The following is a 22,139-nucleotide window of genomic DNA, read 5'->3' as shown; positions in this document are numbered from 1 at the left end:
ACTTTGAAGTCTGTCACATCTGCTTTCCTTCTAGTGATGCTCATTTTTCCACTATATAAAGTGCTGTAAATCTTGGGTAAACAATGTCAGAACGGCACAATGGTCTCTAACACCAGCCAACAGTTGGAAGTAACATACTTCAGTTACTTCAGGAATCAACTCCTCACTCGGAGGTGGGTTTTCATGTTATGTTTTTTGTTTTCTAAAAGTTCACAGCTGAAATTTAAATACAAGCCCAAAGTATTTAAAAGCCTTTCCTATCATCTGTAAGAAAATAGTATCTACAGTACCAGAAGTGTGAGCTGCATTAGTTTAGAAACATAAGCTACATTAATTCATTCTTTACACTAACTTATGCATCTGTAACTTGTACCAAATTTGAACAGTGGCAGCAGGAATTAGTCCTACATTATGCAACAGAACCTAAGATGGCATGGTTTCATTTCTTGACAGCAGTGATGCAGCAAATGCTCTGTCAACGAATCATTAAAGTTATAAAAAACAAGTAAGGCTAAATCCAAACCTCATACAGCAGGGACCCAGCTTTGGTGCTGCACCTAACACTTTGCATCAACGTAACACAAAACTAAGGCCTGACAGCCCTGGACAGGATGGATTCACCCTGCAGACTGCAGCTCAAGTATCACTAGTAGTAAGTTGTTTGAATATAAAATTCCAATTTTATTATTTCCTGCTTTAATAATCTCTTCTGCAAATTCTGTGGGGAAAATTCAAGAAGGGATTTTAGACCGTGGACTGAAACTCAGTCTCCTAATTGCTGCTACAGTGCCATGCTTTCAGCATCCCCTGCCCAAGCAGCATCCACTCTGACAAGGGTAAGGCTGGGAGAAGGAAAGTTTTTATTTGGTCTCCACTGTATAATAAAAAAAAAAAAAAAAAAAAAAAAAAGTGTTGGCACACTCTAATCTTTCTTGTAAGCTATAGTTAAGTTTGAAGAATGGAGATACAGCTGTTGCCTTTAATAAATTTTGAGTGACTATGGCTTTATCAGTAGGCTAATTCATTAAAAAACTAATTAAAAAAATCAATCAAGTCAGAAAGTTTGTCCAACTATGTTTAATCTACTTCATCATAATGGGTAACTATAAAAAGTGCAGCTATTCTTGAGGGACAATATACCTATCAGTCATTTACAGGAACAAAAAAAAGCAGTGCAGTCAAACTCATTCTGCAAAGGTTAATATAGTCTGAAAAGCATTTATCCCAATTTTCTCATTTTTCAGGACATACTGAAGCCCCAGAGAGTCAAAAAATAATTATATATATATATATATACTTTTTTTTTTAAAGCTAGGTATTATTCCTGTGACACTTCAGTAGATCAGCTCTCTTCAAAATATAAAAGTAGGCTTGGGAAAGGATAGGCTCTCCAGTATTTTAGTAGATGAATACTGAAGAATGCTAGCATTCTCAGTGTCAACTTCAGAAGTTACATCCCAACCACAATTGATGTATTTCAAGAACATATAAATAAATCCTTTAAAATAATGCATTTTTCATTTAGAAAGCTGGATTTTGAAAGCCATCTCTATGTAAGAGATGCCATCACGTACTCCGACCTCTACTAAGGAAATCACACACTGAAAATATATTCTGATATGGCTTTTTTTTTTTAATAAAACAGTGATACCACATGAGTACTTGTGGCCATATTCCCCACACAAAAAGATTCTCAAAATCTCCAAGTCCACACTGTTTTGAGTCTCATGCTCAGTTATCGAATTAATGAGACCGAACAAGTGACTAAAGGACAAAGAGTGCTGTAATTCCAAGCACACCAAATACTGCTAGTTCATACAATCAGCAGTGCTCTCACCCAACAGCACCCCTATCACATCTGGCTCCACTTGTATCTCTATTGCCCAACATCTGCATAAGACATCACATAAAGCACACATAGATGAAGCAGGGTTGAGGGATATGGTTTAGTGTGAACTGTTGGTGACAGGTGGATGGTTGCACTGGATGATTTGTAGGTCTTTTCCAACCTCGGTGTTTCTGTGGGTTCAAACGCTATGCCAATTCTCAGAAACATCTCCTGGATGAGTTGAGGTCACTCAGCAGTTTCTGCTTGAAGTTTTGCTTTTTCTACCTTAACCAAACACTTCCCTTTCTTACCAGGATCATTACATTTTTCTTATGTTCATGTGAAAATTAAGCACGCAGGTCTACTGACAGCCATCAAAATAGTAGAAGCATCTTGAGATAGCTAATTAAAGCTAAGAACAAACACTTTCATCCTCCTCTCCAGCTTATTTTTCCCCCAGAGAAGGATCACAGTATGTTCCATTATGGAAAACAAAAAAAAACCCCACTCATCTGTAAAATCTTATATATCAAGACCAGGCATGTGCTTATTAGCAAGTCAACACTGCAGCACCTTTGGACAGTGTGTACTGTGGATCACCAGCTTCTCACATATTTCAACATTTACACTGTACCACATAAATAGTTATGCAGAAATGCTCATGGAGCATTTAATTGCTATTATCCAAGAAGAAACACAGCATAAGTTTTAATTGTTCTGTTTCAACTAAAGCTAATAAGATGTTTTAACTGAAGTTCCACCTTTAACACAATTTCATTTGCTAAGCAAAGTCACACAGTGATGGCATTTTATTTTTCGTACAGTCTTCGAGAAGACTGAACAACTGAAACAATTCTATAACCTCCAGATCTTTCCCATCTGATCTCAACTTCTCAGGCAGCAGTTAGTTATGAAAAAAAATAAGGTTATGGAGGTAGAAAGGACTGGATCCTTTTATTACTGACACACCAGTGATCCATCACAAACTCTCAAAATGGCTACTATCTCCAGCTTCCCCTCTTACTGCTCTTTTTGTCATATATTTAAGTTACCGTGCTAATGTAGTAACACATTTCAATTATTATCCACAGCTTGTCTGTTTTCCTGCTGACACCTTTTTTCACATTCCCACGAAGTTTTAACTTCTGCTGTCATTGGCCAATTTTTATTTAGTCAACCGAAACACTGAGTTTATTATACCAGTACTTTATCTAAAATATAAAAATTAATTTGATTCAATAAATGCACAGTGTTTACCAGTGTTTCCTAACTTCTTCTCTCATGGATCCTGTTCGGGAGGCTTACCTAAGTAGCCTCATGCTTCCTTAGGCTGAGATGCAGCTTTTCTCATGTCTCACTTCTTAGCATTGTGTCACACAACCTGGAGATACTTTTAACTATGTTGTACCCCATTTCACCATCAACTTAGGTTTTAACTTTACTGTTCAACTGTACTCAACCATAATTACTCTAAAACAACACAGTATTTATATATTAATTATATATTTCTTATTGAATTCTACACAAGCAAAGAATAATTTCTGAAAAGCAAGAAAGAAAGAACATACAAACATATTAATGCACAGGATTGATGAGCAATGAAGCAGGTTATCTGTTTGTGCCTGGATTGCTTTACCAGTTTGAGGTCCATTTGTGAAACCTAAGATAAAGTGTTATTTAAAACCAGTTACCAGCCATGCTTTGATAGCATTGGCACAAAGACAGAATGGAAATATGATGGGAATTAGCAACAGGAACAGTGACAAAGAGCAGCAGACGTTACCAGTAGCACTGGGCGTTATTCTCCAGCAGCTTCTCCACCATGTGCTCTACTCTTACAAACCAGCTTGGCACAGCTTTGTATATCAACGGAGTATCTGACCTGTAGCAGAAAGATGATGGAAAGGGGCAAAAAGAAAAAGCCACATTATTTATAAAGAACATTTTAAAAATGCAGTTCTGTGCATGACAGCTCTCTCTCCATAGAGCTCATTGTACACTTCCTGAAATATTATCACAACAACAAAAGGGTGTTTTGTTTTTAATAACACACTGTTATTAATTGTTACTCTTACCATGAGCTACCATTTTAAAATTGATTCCTAAGAAAAATCCTTCATGAAGCAACCAAATGAGTTTTTATCGCACAAGAAATCACAAGAACAAACTACACTTGAATTTTAGATTTATGTTGCTATATAGTACAGAAATAAGAACTTCATCCAGTATTCAAATGAGTTATTTAAGTCTTCCAGGTGACATCGTTCTGTTTTTTTTTTTTTTACATGCACATCTCCAACCTGACAAGCCAAAAAAAAATTATGCTACATTATTACTATTTCTATTTAAAAGAGTCATTTAGATGGAGTAACAGTACCCAACATCCTACACCATGAGGAGAAGGAAAGAGAGATCCAAATAAATATATAAAAGCATTAAGTAACAAAGGCATCCTCACATATTCCTTACTTCAACATTTCAGACAACCATACAAAAACCACATGGGGCATGTAACACTGTAACATGATGGAAAGCGCAGCAGTGACAGCAGGGTAGCAAGTCCTAGGCTGCGGCAAGCAAGGACTTGCTCAAATGCAACAGCCTTAGGCACAGAAATAAAGGAAAGAAGCTGCTTACCTTCAGAAGGCCTCATTTAGGCAGGGATCTCCAGAAGATTCCTATGCCTCCACTGCTAACCCTTAAATGAGGTCTGGGAAGAGGTGGATCCTGCCTCCATCCCTTCCTGTCACTCAGGTACACCTAAGCTCCCCTGGGTTGGCCCTGCCTTCCCACCTGGAACTCCATCACTGTTTTGAACTGTTACTTAGCATTTCCACTACAGGATGGGAGCAGATTCAGAACTTGGGATTGCTTAGAAATGAGAATGCTGTAGGACAGACTTTATAGACTGATAAATTTTCTAAATTACCTAGTAAAATCAGAATCTTTAAGCATCTGGCTGCATTGCAGACTTGGGCAATTCTCTTCTTGGTTAGTTCCTTAACACAACAGCTTATGGTCTTGCAAGACTTCAGTAACACACGGCCTTCTTAATGATCCAATAATCAATTCGTGTATAAAGTTCATTATAGGAGAGGTTTGTGTTGGTTTTTTTTTAAGCTATAACATGGATTCATTTCAAATGCACAACATACTCAAATTATGATGAAAATTCATCAATATAATCACATCACTCAGGAGTGGTTGTGGCAGTGATGTGGGCTCATTATTTTCATTATCTGAAAATGGTTGTAAGCCAATGGACTGCTATGGAGAACACCTCCTTGTTCTCATATCCCTTCCTACACATTGACTTCTGGACGCTGTCACAGGCTCTACAGGGCCTGTTTGGTCCAATATAGCACAACCACTTTCACTGCTTCCATAACACTGTCCTTTAGCTCTAACTTCAAATCTGTGCTTTTTCATTACCTCACAAAGGATTAAGATTGACAGACTCAACTTACTAGCACTACAGTCTGAAAGTAAAAGGCAGAAATGGCACAGATTCCATAGACCTCATCTATTTCAAACAAGAGAATAAAATCCCCTTTTGCACGTTACTTTCCACTTCTCAACACAATAGTGCAACTCAGAATTCCAAGACAATTACTCCGAAATAAAACCTGCTATCTCTGAACAGCAGAGGACTGGCCATTCCTCTGTAACTAACATCTGCATTTCTTAAAGCAGTTTCTCTACCCAGCATTCCAGGAGTCTTCACCGAGCATATACATTAAAGGTAAAACTGATTTTCAAGGACTAAGCACTTAAATAAAGATAGTGAGTTCAGATAAAATATCAGGATGTTGAAGGAAGAGCAGAAAGCACCACTCTAAGGGCACAACCACTGAAAGCAGAAAAAATTTTAACACAAATAGCCAATTTTAACAACGTAAGAATATTTGCTCTTCTGTAAGTGTAAAAGAAAACTTCACAGTGCATGCTAGAGCCTGGCAGTCACCTATTCAGCATCATCCTATCACATACAGAGATTGATTCTGATTACTCAGGACCAGCACATCCTTTGGGGAACAGCAGTGGCAGCATGTTTCCTTAGATGTGTGTCCTTTAGAACTTTATCAGAGGTAGAGAAGCACCTGAGCAAACAGCCTGTTCCTTAGCAGTGATACAACATCAGCTCTCTCTGAAATGTAACCTTTGTACATGAAAAGCTCAGCGATAACATTCTCCGTGCACCATACATGCTCCAATCATTCCTTGTACCACTCTGGACTGTGCAGTGATTTTAAACAACTTATTGTGATCTTCCCTTTTCTTTAATTTCAGAAGTATATGATAGATTACTGACCACACGCCCTTAAAGAATGCTTCTTGGTTTTGCTTAAAAAAGCAAAGCCTTGCATAAATCAGAGACAAAGCTTCCCAGTGTTAATTCCTAATGGGATGGCACACAGTAGCTACCATGGACATCTGGCTGTCAAGCTTGTTACCTTTGCTGCTTTCCAGAGTTGTTGAATCAACTCCTTCCAGAGCTGTTAAACCACTACCTAGACTACACAAGCATTCAGGTTAGCAAGATCTACATGTACACAGAGCAGTTTTGACTAATCATTTTCTCTTTCAACAATTCCAATAAAGAAGAGTTCTGGCTAGAAATTGTCTACTGTGTACTCACCTAGGTGACACTGCTGCCCTCGCCTTTAAATTTTCAACATCAGTTAACAGCAAATGACTGCATAACATTACAACAAGACAATTAAAAGAAGGATCCTCTGATGATATGCAAAAAGAGAAATGACATACTTGGGATCCAGCAACTCACTGGTTCCAGAGAAAAGCAAGAAAAACAGTACAGTAAGTAGGAAAACCTGATTCCAAAGTTTTCTTACATTAATCAAAATAATTTATGACTGTGTTTAAGTCAAGAACTACTCTCCTACTTTTAGCATATTCCAATTATGGTTTGATTTCTGATGGAAGCTAAATGAGATTTTAAAGTAGATTCCATTACTCTGCTCTTCCTACCAGATAATTTGCTGCTAGGAGCTGCCTGCAACTTATCATCAATCAACAAAAATGTCAACATGTGGCAGGATTAAGTATGTTCTACAGCATCAGCATTTCTATGTAACCAGTTTCTTTCAGAACACCATGGCTGTATATTTGAGTTGTGACAAAGAAAATAAAAGCACTGTAGTTTCCGGCTGCAGTTTAAAAGCTGGTAACTCTTGAAGGACTAAACCAAAATTGCAGCTGCTCTAATTCAGTACGCTTGATCCCTTTCACTTTCAGTGATGTTAAGCCAAGGAAGTTAAGAGAGGGGGGAAAAAGGAGGCAAACCTCAAGAAGTTCCTCAGTTACAACCCTCAGTCTTAAAACCATATGCACTTCTCTCCTTACCTCCAGCAGAACGGATAGCTGTGTTTGTAACTACTGCTGTGAACCAGCCTGCCTTTCTCCTTCAGTAATTTAATGATGTTCTTATCTGCATCCTGAAACAAAAGAAAAGAAAGTTTTCCTTGGATAACAAATTTCACCATTTCAGTAAGCCACGACAAGATTCATCTGCAATATCTAACCAAAAATAACCTGCAAGTAATTCAATAACTACACAAAAATCCCCCAAATTGCATATAATTCATACATTTACTGCAGAGGTACTGTGAAACATTACATTTGAAACGTTATTTGCTCTCCAAATCCTTCTATAGATCAGTCCATTTTCCCCTTAGCTTTTTTCCCTCCCACATACACTGAACTGTGCAGAACTTAATTTTTTCTGTAGCGCTGCTACACACCAGAACTCATATCATTAAATCTTTGATTAAGTCTTCTGTAGTCTTCAGTAGAAATCCACACAGTGCCTTTTATCTGATGTTCAGAACTCACTGTAACACATTCCTCTAAAATGTGACTACAGTTACAGAAGCTACATCATCTTTTGTAACACCTGACAGGATTTACAGTTTAAGTTGGGACCGAAAGCTGCACAATAAGAGCTAAAGACAGCCTATTGGACAGACACTGTCAAAATGAGATTAAGAAAGGAAAAAGAAATCATAGTACACAAAGATTTTTTATTTTGCAATATTCAGAATCTAAAAAAAGAATTCACCATTATAAGAACATTCTTCAAGCTCAGATTCCTATCAGCAAGAAGCTAAACATGCAGCCTCCACTACTCCATTATTTGCCTCAATATGCAGGAAGCAATGATAGCTGTTTAAGTTCAAACAAGACTTCAAGCCTGTTCAAATGGAACAGGCCATCAAATTGCAACAGTGGGAAACCATGACTGAAAAACAATTTATTTGCTGAGTGTACGAGGCATTCGTTTTTACAGATTTGCCTGTAACAATCCAGAGTTCCTCTGGGTATCCTTTCAGATGGATTCTCTTTCATCTATTAGCAAGTCAATTTGTGTTGCAACATGTCCCACAAGTGGGAAAAATGACTGGATTTCTCTCCATTAAGAAACTGCATTAAACTATCTGGCTGGTATAAACTTAATTATGACATCTGTGAATTCAGTTGGCATCCCAAGGCAAGGCAGGCACACTTACCTAGAGACTGCATACGTAACATTTCTGTAGGAAACTAGCAAAAAGTGTGACTTTGCTGCTACTAGCATAAACACACATCCTCAATTTCATTACAAGATTTACAATACCATTGACGTTTCAAGGTTGGTTTTTTTTTCAGACATTTTAATAAACCTGCCACTGTTGCACGTTAATAGACATTTCGATTTTTCCAGAGGCACATTGAAGACATAAGGCAAAGATAAGAACGCTTCTAAAGCACATAAACTCTACCTAGAATAAAGCAGTAATTTCCTATCTCCAGACTCACTGACCTTCACATACTGTCCAGCAAAATCGGTCACTTCAGCTGTGAAGCAGCCTGACACATCAACAGGACAAACTGGGACAGAATCTTTCTGAATAACATTAAAATCCATACAGACTCTGTAATCATCCTACAAAAGATACAAGTGCCAAGTTACAGAAGACTGAAATATCAGTTACAACATCCATTCCAGAAAACAATAAATACTGAATAAGAAACACGACGACTGGGCAAGAATAATGAAATACTCAGCCTTCACTTTACAAAATAAATGCTTAAAAAGTGTTGTACATACACTTGTACTTTTATGCATTACAGGAATTTCTTCAGAATTCTTCATAATTCATCTGTAGACACACATATACAAATACACACGTGTTTATGTATGGAGATGGCAGGTTGTTTTAATCTTATTCTGAAATTACACATAAGAATTCCCTACTTCTGAACGTGTTAATGACCTTAAGTACTGAAATCTGTATTTCTCAATCTTTTGGGCCCGTAGGCAGCACTATTGATCAACCACCACACATGGACAACATCACAGACTGTTTTCCTGGCCAGCTCATTGAAGTCTTTAATTTCCTGTAGCAATAAGGAGCACAAAATTGAAAAAAGCCTTCAGGACAAGAAAGTCACTGAAAGCTTCTCAGAAATGTAACTAAGAACCAATGGTACCTTCAAAATGAAAGATCACAGCAAAATTATAAGGGGACTAGCAAAGTTCAGACTCCGATTTCAAGCTTGAAGTGAAAGTAAACACATCTTCACCAATTACTATTCCAGATTACCCACTTTTTTTCCCTAAAGGTGCGATTATATTATTAGGGATTGGAGGGGAAGGGAGAGCGGGGAGGTTGTGGATTAAACTCTCTCAAAACATTTGGAGAATCACTTAATTTTCTTTCCTTAAAGAGCAAGGCCCTGCTTAAGCCTGCACCAAGGCAGGTTGTTTGAGTCTGCCGGGTTCCCGTACTTCTGCCCTGACCAAATGGGGCACTAAATTTAGGGACAGAAATTGAAGGGTTTTGTTGAGGTGTGCAATGTAACCTACAGTGATCTTGCCTATCTAAACTGGCTGCAATTGAACTTTCAGATTCCTATTTGCTTAGAGCTCATCTACCTTTGGTGAAACAAGCACACAACAGCTACTTGATAGGAGCTGCACTCTAAAGCAAGCTGATTGAGTCACTTTGATCAAGGAGATCTTATCTGAATAAAGTGCTAAAATAAGTGTTAAATAAGCAAGCATTTCACACCTATCTGAATTCTCCTTTCATAGATGCAACCAATATTGGCAAGCCAGCTTTGGGTGAGACAAAGCGAGGTTTCCAGATCCTCTCTGCAGTCTTCTTCCTGCATCTTCAGCACTGCCCACCAGCCCCCTCCAGCCAGGTCTGGTAAATGTTGCCAAGTGGGTCCACATTGTATTTCATAGAACATGCTGAAACTCATCCACAGCAGTAGAGAAGTTGACTACTTCAATGCATCACATGCAGAATCGAAACCCCATCTCAGTGATATCACTCAATTCTCTACAGATGACAGTTTCCGTCCACTTTTCAGTCACTGTGGACAACCATCACAATTCTTCAGCCTCCATTTGGTCAACCAGTTATTACAGTCAACAGATGACTTAAGACAAGCCTGTTCTCAGTTGACCTTTCACCAGCTATTATTGCTGAGATACAGCAAGCAGACTGCAGCTTTAATTTGTAGGCCAGATGACATATCAACCCTGATTTGGCAATGAACTGTACAAGGCTTTGAAGAAGCAGCCAGCAAAGAGTACATCAAAGCCTGGCACACTGACAACCTAGCTAAAACCTAATAACGAACCTTCCACTTTGCAGGACCCAGGGCAAGAGGTGGTTCGGTATGGTTTGCATCACCAAAGCAGCCGGTGATATATCAAGAGTTTCCTTTCTTTTGAAAAGCTTGGAATCAAATGTAAAAGCTCTACACACCGACATTCTATTTGATTTAATGGGGACTTGTTTCAGTAATCACAATCCAAGAACACATTCAGGCACATGCAGAAAACCACAAGTGCTAAGCTTCACTGGAAAACTGAAGTAAATTTCAATTATTTCCAGGACTGAAGTCACACTGCTGGTCACATGCTTTTTTAAATGCCTGTGATGATTATATCCTCTAGAAGGTTACAAAGAGAAGTCAACGCCGTACTTAAAATGAGTGAAACAGAAGCTATTGAAAACTCACTGTTGAGAATAACTCAAGGCTTTCCTGCCAGAAACATGAAAAAAAGGCAACAAAAAAAGAAAAACAACTGCCAAAAGGTTTACCTGTAGCACCACTTAAAAGTTAATATCTTTTCAACACATCGCAAAAGTAAAGTATAACAGGAATGAACCTAAGAAACACTTGTGATTCATCCTGAGCAAGTACTGGAAGTACAGGGTTTGCATGCCAATTGAAACATTACTAGAACTCGATGCAGGCACATCTACCTATGACGAAATGCCTGAGCAGCTGGATTTTAGTGTCATGTTAATCGACAAGTAGAATGAGTTTTAAAAGTTTTTATGCAGGTCTGTCTTTCCCCACAAGCTTTAATTTTGAGTTCTCTCAAACTAAAAAAAATAAAATAAAATGTAATTTTATGCAGTATTGCAGCTTGTGTCTGGCAAACACATCAGACAAGACAACAAAACAACTATCCTGGAACTAAACAAAGGTGAATTTTTACTACTGGAGAAGGAGCATCCAAGCTATCATCACAATGTCGACCAGAAAGAAGAATTAAAATTAAAAACAACCCCGCTTTCTGTTTATTAAAATAATTTGCTTATTCTGGGGGGGAAGGGACAGACACGAGACGACAGTTCTTGCAAAGGACTGTGCTCTTTTTCTCCTCTGAGCTTTATCTCCTGCTCCACTTACCCCCTTTTCTCTTCCCTATTCTCCTTTAACACACAATATCAAAGCAAGTTGCAGAGAAGCCAATTAGACTGTTCTACCTATAATCAGGAGTTTCCCTCTTTTTCATCTAAGACTGTCTATTTAAAGATGGAAACATTTAAGTCAACACCATGTAATACTCAGTATTTTGTATAGTGCCTACTGTGATGAATTCCTGAACCTAAACTAGAGCCTGTGTGAGTCTTTCTGAATGAAAACAATCACTGCACCATGAAAAACAGAACTGTATGCACCCCACAAGAAAGAAAGCAGCAGCATCTCATACAACATACTCCACATAACTTCCTTCTAAGGGTAGCATATCAGTTAACCCAGGTCCATACCACACATTATGAAGTCTAGATGCCCCATATGTATCAATTGCTAATTTCATGATCTTAGTGTACTTTTCACTTATACAGTTATTCTGTGCATCTTTTCTTCCTTTGTAATGCACATACTATACTGCCACGTTTTCCAAACCCCTCATTTTAAAAAGGTAATTGCTGACTTCCCAGGAGAGATGGAACATTCTTCTTCCCCACTTCTGTGTTCATACGTCTTTGTGGGCTTGTAACCGAACCAAACAGAAGATGGCAAATAATCCTTGAACTAACTGGGCAGCTAAGCTTTCCAACAAGCTGTTTCCAGTAACTAGAAAGTGCTGTGAAAATACACAAATCAACACAGCAGCCAACGGAACACTTCTTCCAGAGCTCCTCTGCTATTAGCAGCATTCCCATTTCTATTACTCCATGTTCCACAGCAAGAGTTCTCTCCTCTTAAAACCAAGACTGTTCTCTCATCCCTCAGTTAAGATCCTGCAGGATGTAGCTATAGGGGAATCTGAGGCTCAGGTAGTGCAATATGCTTTAGATTCCTTAAGGCACTTCACTTTACCAGTCACATGAATTTCTCTATTAACCAGGAATATACAGCCCAATCTGATTTTAAGTTACAGCTATATTAAGGTAGAACATCTTCTCATATCAACATCCATCTTGTCAAGGGAAATAGAACACCACAACAGATGCATCCTTCAAAAAATGCAGCAAAAAAGGACAGAGAAAGATGGGATATTTCACACAAATACAAAGAGGCCTATTATTAATGGCAATGGTTTCTGGAAACTATAATAGAGCTTGCAGTACAGGGACTGCTAATTGCTGGACATTGGCAGTTATTACAGGTTTTCTGAGGGCATCTTTGGAAAACGGTTGAAGACAAGACACTACACAAAAGAGACAATGAATCTAAACTAGTGCTGCTAATTCCCATGTCTAAAAATCGATGAAATTCATGAAAAAATCCCTCCTAACCTTTGCAAGAATAGACTGAGAGAAAGAAAAATAAAGTTGTTCAGCAGACAGAAAAAAGAATGGAGTTCAATAAGGGATAAAGAAAGAAAAAGCACCCAAAGCATTTTTTCAGGTATTCCAAATATACAACAAGTACCAAAATTGACAGATTGAAGAGAGGCAGTGTACTGAGCAGAACTACAGCTACCATCCAAAATTATCACTTCAAGCACATTTTTCTATTTTTCAGTGTTAGCAGATCATTTATTCCTGAAGCTGGAAATCTAGACTTGGAACAGCTAAGATCAATGACACTTGGAAGATACAGTGGTGAGAGCACAACATACCACAACAGTAACCAAAACCAGGGACATCTGAAATCTCCACTTCAACAAACAAGGGGCACAAGTGCATGTAAGAGCTCCCTAGAACACAATGTTTCTAAGTAGCAAATGGGAGGGTTACTTGATTTCATAACCATTGCCAGTTCACAGTAGCTGGAAAGCCAAGCCATGTGCACGAGAAAAAAAATGAACATAACAGACACATAAATTGTACTCACAGCACCAAAATAGGGGGCTTGATGAACGACACCTGTGCCTTCTTCCTCCTTCACATAATTGTCTACCAACACAGTAAAGGCACCTTTATCTCTGCACTGTAACACAAAAATAGGCTTTTCACACATACAGCAAACCAGAACTCGGAAGAATGCAGGAAAGCTACTGGCAGTCACAACGGCTTCAGAAATAAATGACACGCATTGCAATGTTACATTCTTAACATTATGTACTCATTTCCCATGGCTAAATCACTTGGACACTTCATTTAAGCAGCATCAACTTTGATTAAATCTAAGTTCCCTCCATAAGGCTACAGAGTCGATTCATCTTCAAGTCACAGCTCTTCACAAAGGTCTGTGTTTAACAGAATACAAATGAGTACACTCGTGTAAATGAGGATACACTCAAGACAGCTACAGGCATTCACTTCACAGAAGTCTCCTTGCATTTTTTAAAAAGCTTTTCTTTCATAATAAGAAATTCTCTTTATTTTCTCCAGAGAACAACGAAATGAGAAGCTTAAACATTCAAGAAAATTTGCAGTGTGACCACATCTTTAGTTTTTGTTATCTACATCTTGATTTTTTTGTTATCTACACACTATTTTCTATTAAAAAAAAAAAAAAAAAAAAAAAAAAAAAGCACTGCAAACTGTTACAGCTCAATCAGATACATTACAAGATATCTGGCATGTCCTGAAGAGGGATATTTTAGGATAAGACATCCATTCTAAGTAAAACTGGTATATGCCCATCTGTTCCTTAGGAAGTACAGCAGGACTCAGAATCATTAATCCATTCTGATCCTTTATACCTGCAGTCCAGTTTATCAGATGCAGCTTAGCTTCTGACCTTCCTCTAGAAACAACAGGTCCTGCTGCCTATGCAGGTTTCCACAGTTTGCTACTTCAGCACATGCTTCAGCACAGAATGCAGGCACAAATGACTGAGTCTCTTGCCTGAGTTAACAACAGCTTGTCCAGCACTTCTGTAATCCTTTTCAACTCTTTGAAGAATTTAACCAAGCACTGCTTTTGTATTTTTAATACATAGCCCTCTACCCTGTCTCTTATTACTATATGTACTACCGTGCAACACAATCTATGGTGCTATTATCCACAGGAGACTTACACAGCACTCAAATGCTGCACAACCAATCCATCTCACGAATATAAGGTCTGTGGAATTTAAAGGCAAAAGACACAGGCTCACCAGATGCAAGCCTGAGAGAATGCTGCTTATTCAGTAGTGATTAGTGAAAGTCTTGCTGTAATCTGAACTCATGCTACTATTCACCACTCAATTCTTACTCTGGGTATATTTATAACTTAAGGAAAAAAAGTTTAAGAACAGCCTTCTGTTTTTCAACCTTTCACAAAGCATTTTGAACAACTGGGATTAAACCTGAGTTTTCTTATTAGGACACAAGGTTTTTGTAATATAAACAAGTAATGCTGTGAAACATTTTGACTTTTGTCATGGTGTGCTGTGACAAACCCAACTTCATCTTACCTGAATAAAATATTCAAAGAGTGGTTTATACTTCTTGCCTTTTAGAACAATGCCAGGAAACCTGAAGAAGGAAAAAAAAAAAAAAAAATGTACATGAACACAAATGAACAACTTGAAAACTGCTTGGTCCACTAGTAAGGGAGGAGTTCCCCCTATTTCCCTCATATGTAACAGAATCTGGCTGCATATACTTCCCATTTCTACACCTCTTTGACAACTTAGATGGAAACATGTCTTAATGTATCTCTGCTAACAGAGAAGAGATAGACTTCTACCCAACGGCCTTCCAATGAAGAAATCACTGGAAACTTACATAGGAAGTAAGCATTATTAAGAGTTTATTTCTCATGAAGTTCTAGGTAAGGAGCTTTTGCATATAACACAATAACAAAGTACTATGAGCTCCGTGTGTTCAACAGAACTAAACAAGCACTGTCCCAGAACATCTAGGAGCTGTACGCACAAAAGATGGTCCTCCTGAGAATTACAGTGTTTAAATCCTAGACACCTTACCCTTACTCTATAATTAGGCACCTACACTTCCCAAGGGCACCTCAGAAGATCCAATACAGACAGGACACACTGAGGAACCAAACCAACCAAGAAGAGAAACAGCCTGTAGATTTGGCCCTCTTCAGGCTTCCAACTACAGGTGGCAAGCACAATGACTGGATTGCTCACACTCTCCTAAAAAGGCTTGAATCTTGCATCTCAGAAAGAAGCCTAGCTCAAATGCAGCCTCTTCTAGAAGATGAGATACCTTTCTGGATGTGCCACAGCTGTGGTCTTTTCCTATACTCCTCCTGATTTACATCCACATCTTTCAAAACCACTGGTCAAACCACACAACATTTGACTACTTGAAAGTGAAAAACTGCTTGAAAACTGTTCCACTGTACAAAAAGAAGCTCAATCAATATTTAATGCCAAGTTAAAGAGCGTGTCTCCTCAGCTTGCTATACACAATATCCACCAAGGAAGGGGCATTCTTCTATTTTAAGGCACAGCTTCATGGATGGTTTAAGTATTTTACATTACAAACAGCCTTAGGAATGTTTGAGGTGCTTAATCAGGATCAGATGAGAAAACAACATCCTAGTGCTCCTACATACAGATGTGGGAGTATTCAGACACGAATCAAGTACTAGAACCACCTACAGTTAAGAGAAAGGGGTGAAAGGGTTGTGGATCACATTCCTGATTTTCCCTTTTGATTTCTCAAATACTTTGTAATCTAAGTCCTGAACTGGAAGCTGGAAGTTTATACAGTGCCACCTTGTGACCTAAGTTATACTTCTAATGGAGACTACCTTAACCATAGCAACCCTTCACTTCCAAGTGATTAGAAATTTAGAATTGAAAAGGAAATAAAATTGACGTGCTGGAAAATAGTATAAAGCACTTAAGAGTTTAACATGCAAGCAGACTGAAATCTAACAGAAAGGGAGGAGAACATTCATCAACCATTTCATGTTCACCACTACTAAATGGCCACAAATGGAGTAATGCATCAAGACAGATTCACGCGTGCCGAGTAGCAGAGATGATTCTGATGAAGACAGGAGCCCTGACTAGTGAAACAAAGAAGAAATATTCCAGTTTTCTCTCACACAAAGAACCACTGTCTGCATCTGACTCAAAAAAGGAAACAAAAGCAGTCAGGCCAGGTTTGAAAGAAAAGCTGGAAGTTTTCAGGAAGACGAGATGACTTCAGATGCAGAATGTTCTCAGTGTAAGACCATTCCTTGACCTCAGTTTACCACCTGGTATGGAGCAAATATCAGTTTCTCCCCTGAAGACCTAACAGTCTGAAAATTGAGACATGGGCCAGAAGAAAAGAAGTGAGAAGTAGAAAAAAGTTCATTTCCATGAATTTATACGCTCCAAGATAAAAACATTCAAAATATCTTTTTAATTACCAGCTACCTCTTAATTGTCTCACATTTCACATTTGAGAACTGATTTATTACATAAAATAAAAACTGTAGTATGACAGAGGAACAGTCAGCTTGAGAAAACTACAGCACCAGTATAGAAAGAAAAAAAGCCACCACTCTGCAAGGAGAATACAAGTTGCCAGCTCCCCTGTACACAGGTACAGAGAGGTAAGAGATGAGAAAAACAGACAGAAATTTCACTTAGCCAGGCATGTAAGCATCTACAACAATCCTGTCTGTCCTGACTGTCTTAAAAAGGAAGTACAGAACTTTCACTTCACAATTTTGATGAGAAGAAAAAAGGCTATAAAAAGGCTTAAGTGTTTAGTTCATTTCTTGATACAGGAAATGAATGATGGCAACAAACCGAACTCATATTTGCAGAATTCCAATAAGAGAACAATTTAGGATGACAACACAGGAGACTAAAAACCTCAATGCATCTACACTGCTTATTTTCAGAGTCTAAAAGAAATGCATTCAAATACTGAAGAAAACAACAGCATTTTTGGTAGAACAAAATAACACAGATATTTTTGGAGTTCTGAGGATGAAAACTCCCCTCGGACCAGCTAACAACTTCATTACATTTAGACACTGAATACTTTAAAAAAAAAAGTGAAGTGGCAAAGAAAAATCAACATGAATTTGTCAAGTACAAGTCACATCAAAGCAAATTACTTCTTTTGTTAGGCAAACCAAGCAGCCTAAATAGCAGTCAAGGAGATAGACTCGGGGCATAATGACAGCAAGGCTTTTGACACCTCCCCATGTCATTCAGCTCCATGTAGAACACAAAAACATTCTGACCAAGTGACTGCATGCTTACATGGATGCAGAATCATTTCAAGGAAAAAAAAAAAAATAGTTTTGATTCAGTATCAGGCTGAAAGAAGATTTCCATCACGTTGACAATATTCAATGTTTTTATTGACAACTGAAGGGAGAAACAAAAAATAGGAAACGGACAAATCTGGGGATCAGAAGTTCCATCTGCATGGAAGAATGGGAGCACTGAAAATAATCTTCAAAGAGTGAGTACCACCTCAAATGGCCACAGAGCACGTGGCTGATTAAGACAATTAAGCCAGGGATGCTGAGGGGGACGGAGGAAAACAATAAAATCAGTGCAAAAATACAAAGTGGGAATTACTCAACTGTCCTAACATAAGAGTGGAAAACATCTTTAGCAAGTGTCCCAGCTGTATATTCCTGTATATGTTGTATATATAATATACAGCAGGCAATTGCTTAGTTAAATAGAGGCGGCCTCTTTTCACATGTGTATGCAAGCACGTTGCATCTATTATTCTAATTGGACAAAATGGTGTGGTAAAACTTATCTGCTTGAGGTAAAAGATGATAAAAATAACTATTGCCAGGGAATAAGGCTCATCATTCTAGATATTTTTTTTTTTAATTACTGCCAAATACTGAATAAAATGAACACCAATGCAAACATCCCTATCCTTCAATTCAAATAAGATGAATGAGCACTTTTCAGAAGGAGTAACTGCCACCAACTGCATAACTTGGGGAGATGATTCTATAGACAGTATTTGTTTGCTTAAGGGAATGGCTTTACTTTTGTCCATTTCCCTTCAAATATTTCCATGACTTTTAAGATATTTTCCACATCTATAAATCTTGAAAACTGGAAATTGTATAAATTAATAATGTTTTTCATAAGAAAAAAATAAAAATAAGCAAATTGAAGGACAGACCAAAGAACCTTTGGGGTTTTTACTATGAAACAGTAAACCAATCAAACTCGTATTCATACTCAAGATCAGTTCATCCTAGCAACTTCCAATCTCTTTACAGATCTTCTTTAACATATACATACATAGTATCACCATAGTGGGAAATTCACCTGCAGCTAACTGCCAAATTCAACTTCTTAAAACACTTCACTTCTGAGCTATAAAAATACTTCAAGATAACAAGTGAGCCATAATTTCTGTACTTGCCTGTCCAGTATCTCGTATTCATTGTCAGATTTGTATAGTGCTATCAGCCTGGATTCCATCAAGATGTAAATCTTTCCTGTAGCCTTATCTAGAACATAAAGCAAAGCAACAGGTTATATATATCCCAGTTTAATGCCCTCATTTGCACCATTATAAAAACTTCTGTTTATGCAATATGGTATCAAATGAGCTACAAAAATGTTCAGAACACTCCTGCTGATCAACTGCTACTTTCCAAAGCTAAGCTTAAAGAGACACCACAGGAGAAAACCCAGTACAATGATTTTCAGCCTCTTTTATTCTCTTCTTGTTAAGAGGCAGTAATACCCTAGCTTGCCTACTGCCACTGTGCCAAAGAAAGAACTGAAAAGTTTCAGCATATGTAACTGAAGTAGACCAAAACAATTAGAGGCAAGTTGGGTAATTACCAACTAAATATGACTAATAAAAATGACATTTCTTGTAACGACTGTACTCCTTTCTGTTGTCTTTCTGAAATCTATTATTTCAATCAATTTTATGCTTGGATTTTTTATAAAGGAAATAAATTATTAAAAAAAGCCATTTCCTATCCCTCAAGAAGCCCAACCTCTGAATTTTGACCATGAATATCACTCAGACTTTTCCTCAAGGGATTTTAATATTTCTATGGGCACATTTAGCATTTGTTCATTATCACAGACCTCTAGTTGCCATAAAGCTGTCGTGTCCTTATGTCTTCCTATAAATATATTCACTGAAGACAAGACGCAAGGAGCTCTGAAACCAGCAGCTTTCCATGCAGATGTAGGTGTTATTCCTGAAAGCTGTCAATAACTCCTTCGAGCTGACCAAATTTATGTCAAGATTTTGGAACGCCAGAAAAAATTTAGCTCTCCCACAATGCAGAGAAAACCCCAAACGCCTGGAGTTTATTGTAAAGAACTCTTCAACTTCTCATATTTGCCACCTTAGGCAATAATTAGATTCACATGTTTGTGTTGGAATGGGAAATTACGCCTTTGGCATTTCCTAAACCCGGAATAAATGAGACTGTTAACTTGAATCTCCATTTTTATTTACATACACTGAGAAGTCGGGAGAGGTCAGAAGTTTGGAAGAACCTGAGAACAGCAATGCAAGCATGTTTGTGTCCAAAACCCTGCCTTTTTTTTTTAAAAAAAAAAGTTTTTAATAGATTGAAAAATAAAGAGAATTGCATTTCAAGACTAAAACAAATACTCTGTTGCCAACTGACAAACCTGGATCTGCAACTGGAAAGTTATTTAAAATAGTAACATGAAAAGCCAAAGCTTACATTTAGGCAGCCTATATGGTCTGCTGCATGTAATGCCTGACATACTGGATGCTCTCTGAGAGGCTGTTCAGTAGCCCAAGTCATTTAGCCAGTGATAAGTAACTCATCTACAAGTAAGCTGTAACAGCAGGTAAAATGCACCCTTATACTGGAAAAAATAAAATAACATGGAAACTCACAGCATGCACCTCACCTTACATTTGTGCTAAAAAACATAAAGACGTTCAGTTATTGCAACCTAGTTGTCATACAATGGTCTGAGTCAGAGCTCCAAGAACAGGGGAAAGAAGCTAGGGGCTCCCAGTCACACTTCCCTGTCCTTCAAACACTGCATGACTCTAAGAGAAATAAAACATTCTTCTTATCATTTAAGCTATCAATGCGCATTTGGGAACAGCCCTCAGAATGCACATCACTGGTAAAAAGAGCAAAACAGTTAGAAACCATCAGCCACATAGGAAATGTATCTCCTCATCTTCTAGTACACTGATCCAGTCCAAGCTAAGCACTGTAGATCTGGCATAAGTAACAGGCTATCAGACAACACGCAAGTACACATTCAAAGGCACTGAAGAAAGAAGTGCTTGTTACATATATCACCTTAATTTAACACTTGCCTCTCAATTTCACATATTGTAGTTCTGGGTTCACACAAAGGGCCAGATTGCTAGGTAAAGTCCAAGGTGTAGTGGTCCAAGCAACAAGAGAGACACTTGCATCTTCAACGAGGGGGAAACTCACAATCACTGAAGGGTCTTGAACATCCTTATCAGGCAAGATAAAGTGAGAAGAAAAAAAGAACAACACATTTACTACGTGAGCTAGTGAAAAAAATACAAATCAATCAGTTACTACTGGTGCCATTCACTGCCTTGCAACTCGCCTAGTTGACCTCTGTAGTGGCAGAATGTGAAGAGGCAGCATAAAAAAAGTCTGAAATGAAAACCAGTCACAGCACCCCATCATTATACCAGTGTATACTATCAGCCTGACAAGGCCACTGAGTTCAACATTCGGTTAGCAGTGAGATTTGGAGAATTAGCTGCCAAAACACCAGAGAGCTGAATGCCAGCTCCCTCAGGTACCTCTCCTAATCCCTTTTTCTACATCTGTAATTAATCTCAACTGTCAAGACTATCAGCAGCTGCAGCTACAAAGAGGTTTTTCCCATATTTTCCTCTATAATCAGAGAACAGGAAGAACAGCCATCACTTGAGAAGAGGCAGTATCTTATTAAGAAACTACTGTTAGGAAGGAGAAAATGAAAGTGTGGGGTACCTAATGAAGAAGTGCATCAATATACAAAAGAGTAAAAATCTTTGTCATCAGCTGTATGAAACTCAGCCTCCAAAAGATTCAAAAGAAGCCCCTGAAAACAAGTTTTTCCTTCAGCTAATTACAATCCCATTTGGTCACTTCATATCTCCTGTATTTGGAAAAACAGATTGAACAAGTCTAACCTTGCACACACGAAATGTTCACTATTAATTTTAATTGTCAAATTTAAAAAAACAAAATTAGATGCCTCATGCAGAGACCCTAATGATACAAATAGGTCCTGCCCCTCTTCACTTCCAGCGCAAGCCACTCTGGGTTCCATCCAGCATCATGGAACAGTTAATTGCATCACAGGACAGGCAGCTATTTATGTCTCAGCTAAGGGCTGTTCCAGAGGGAATTTTCTGTGAACATCTGGTGCAGTCAACAGTAAAACATAAATATTACATAACTCTTGAACTGCGCTCAGCACCAAGCAAAGATTGAGCTATCACTGCAGCTCTGTCTCTTAACAATTGAGAAACAACACTGTAGTTATTCATTTGGTTTTCTGAAGCACAAAGTTGACCGGGTAGATAAAAAACAAAAGCCAGGAAAATAATAATAACTTCATCAAGGCTTTCAAGCGATGCTCACAGAATTAAACCTGCTTTAAGCTGAAGATAAAAATTCTTCAGTTCTTATGTAATGCCAGATACTGACATCATTTACTCCAGCCTACA

General features: G+C 38.1%; 1 protein-coding gene across 1 annotated transcript in view; it reads right to left on the bottom strand.

Moving 5' to 3' along the window:
* The window catches only part of IARS1 (isoleucyl-tRNA synthetase 1), a gene marked incomplete at its 3' end in the record, with an annotated part of 91,095 nt that overhangs the window by 54,264 nt on the left and 14,692 nt on the right, over positions 1 to 22,139 (bottom strand). The window contains exons 7-13 of the mRNA XM_079540508.1: positions 20,757 to 20,904; positions 18,843 to 18,930; positions 14,936 to 14,996; positions 13,424 to 13,519; positions 8,649 to 8,771; positions 7,193 to 7,284; positions 3,612 to 3,710 (exon numbers count right to left, since the gene is read on the bottom strand). Coding sequence (XP_079396634.1) covers positions 3,612 to 3,710; positions 7,193 to 7,284; positions 8,649 to 8,771; positions 13,424 to 13,519; positions 14,936 to 14,996; positions 18,843 to 18,930; positions 20,757 to 20,904 — 707 coding nt within the window. The remainder of the gene's footprint in view (positions 1 to 3,611; positions 3,711 to 7,192; positions 7,285 to 8,648; positions 8,772 to 13,423; positions 13,520 to 14,935; positions 14,997 to 18,842; positions 18,931 to 20,756; positions 20,905 to 22,139) is intronic.

Source organism: Tetrao urogallus, assembly GCF_951394365.1.
Source record: "Tetrao urogallus genome assembly, chromosome: 10".
Lineage (NCBI taxonomy): Eukaryota > Metazoa > Chordata > Aves > Galliformes > Phasianidae > Tetrao > Tetrao urogallus.
Note: the sequence above shows the minus strand (reverse complement) of the source record. Positions and strands in the feature narration are given on the sequence as shown.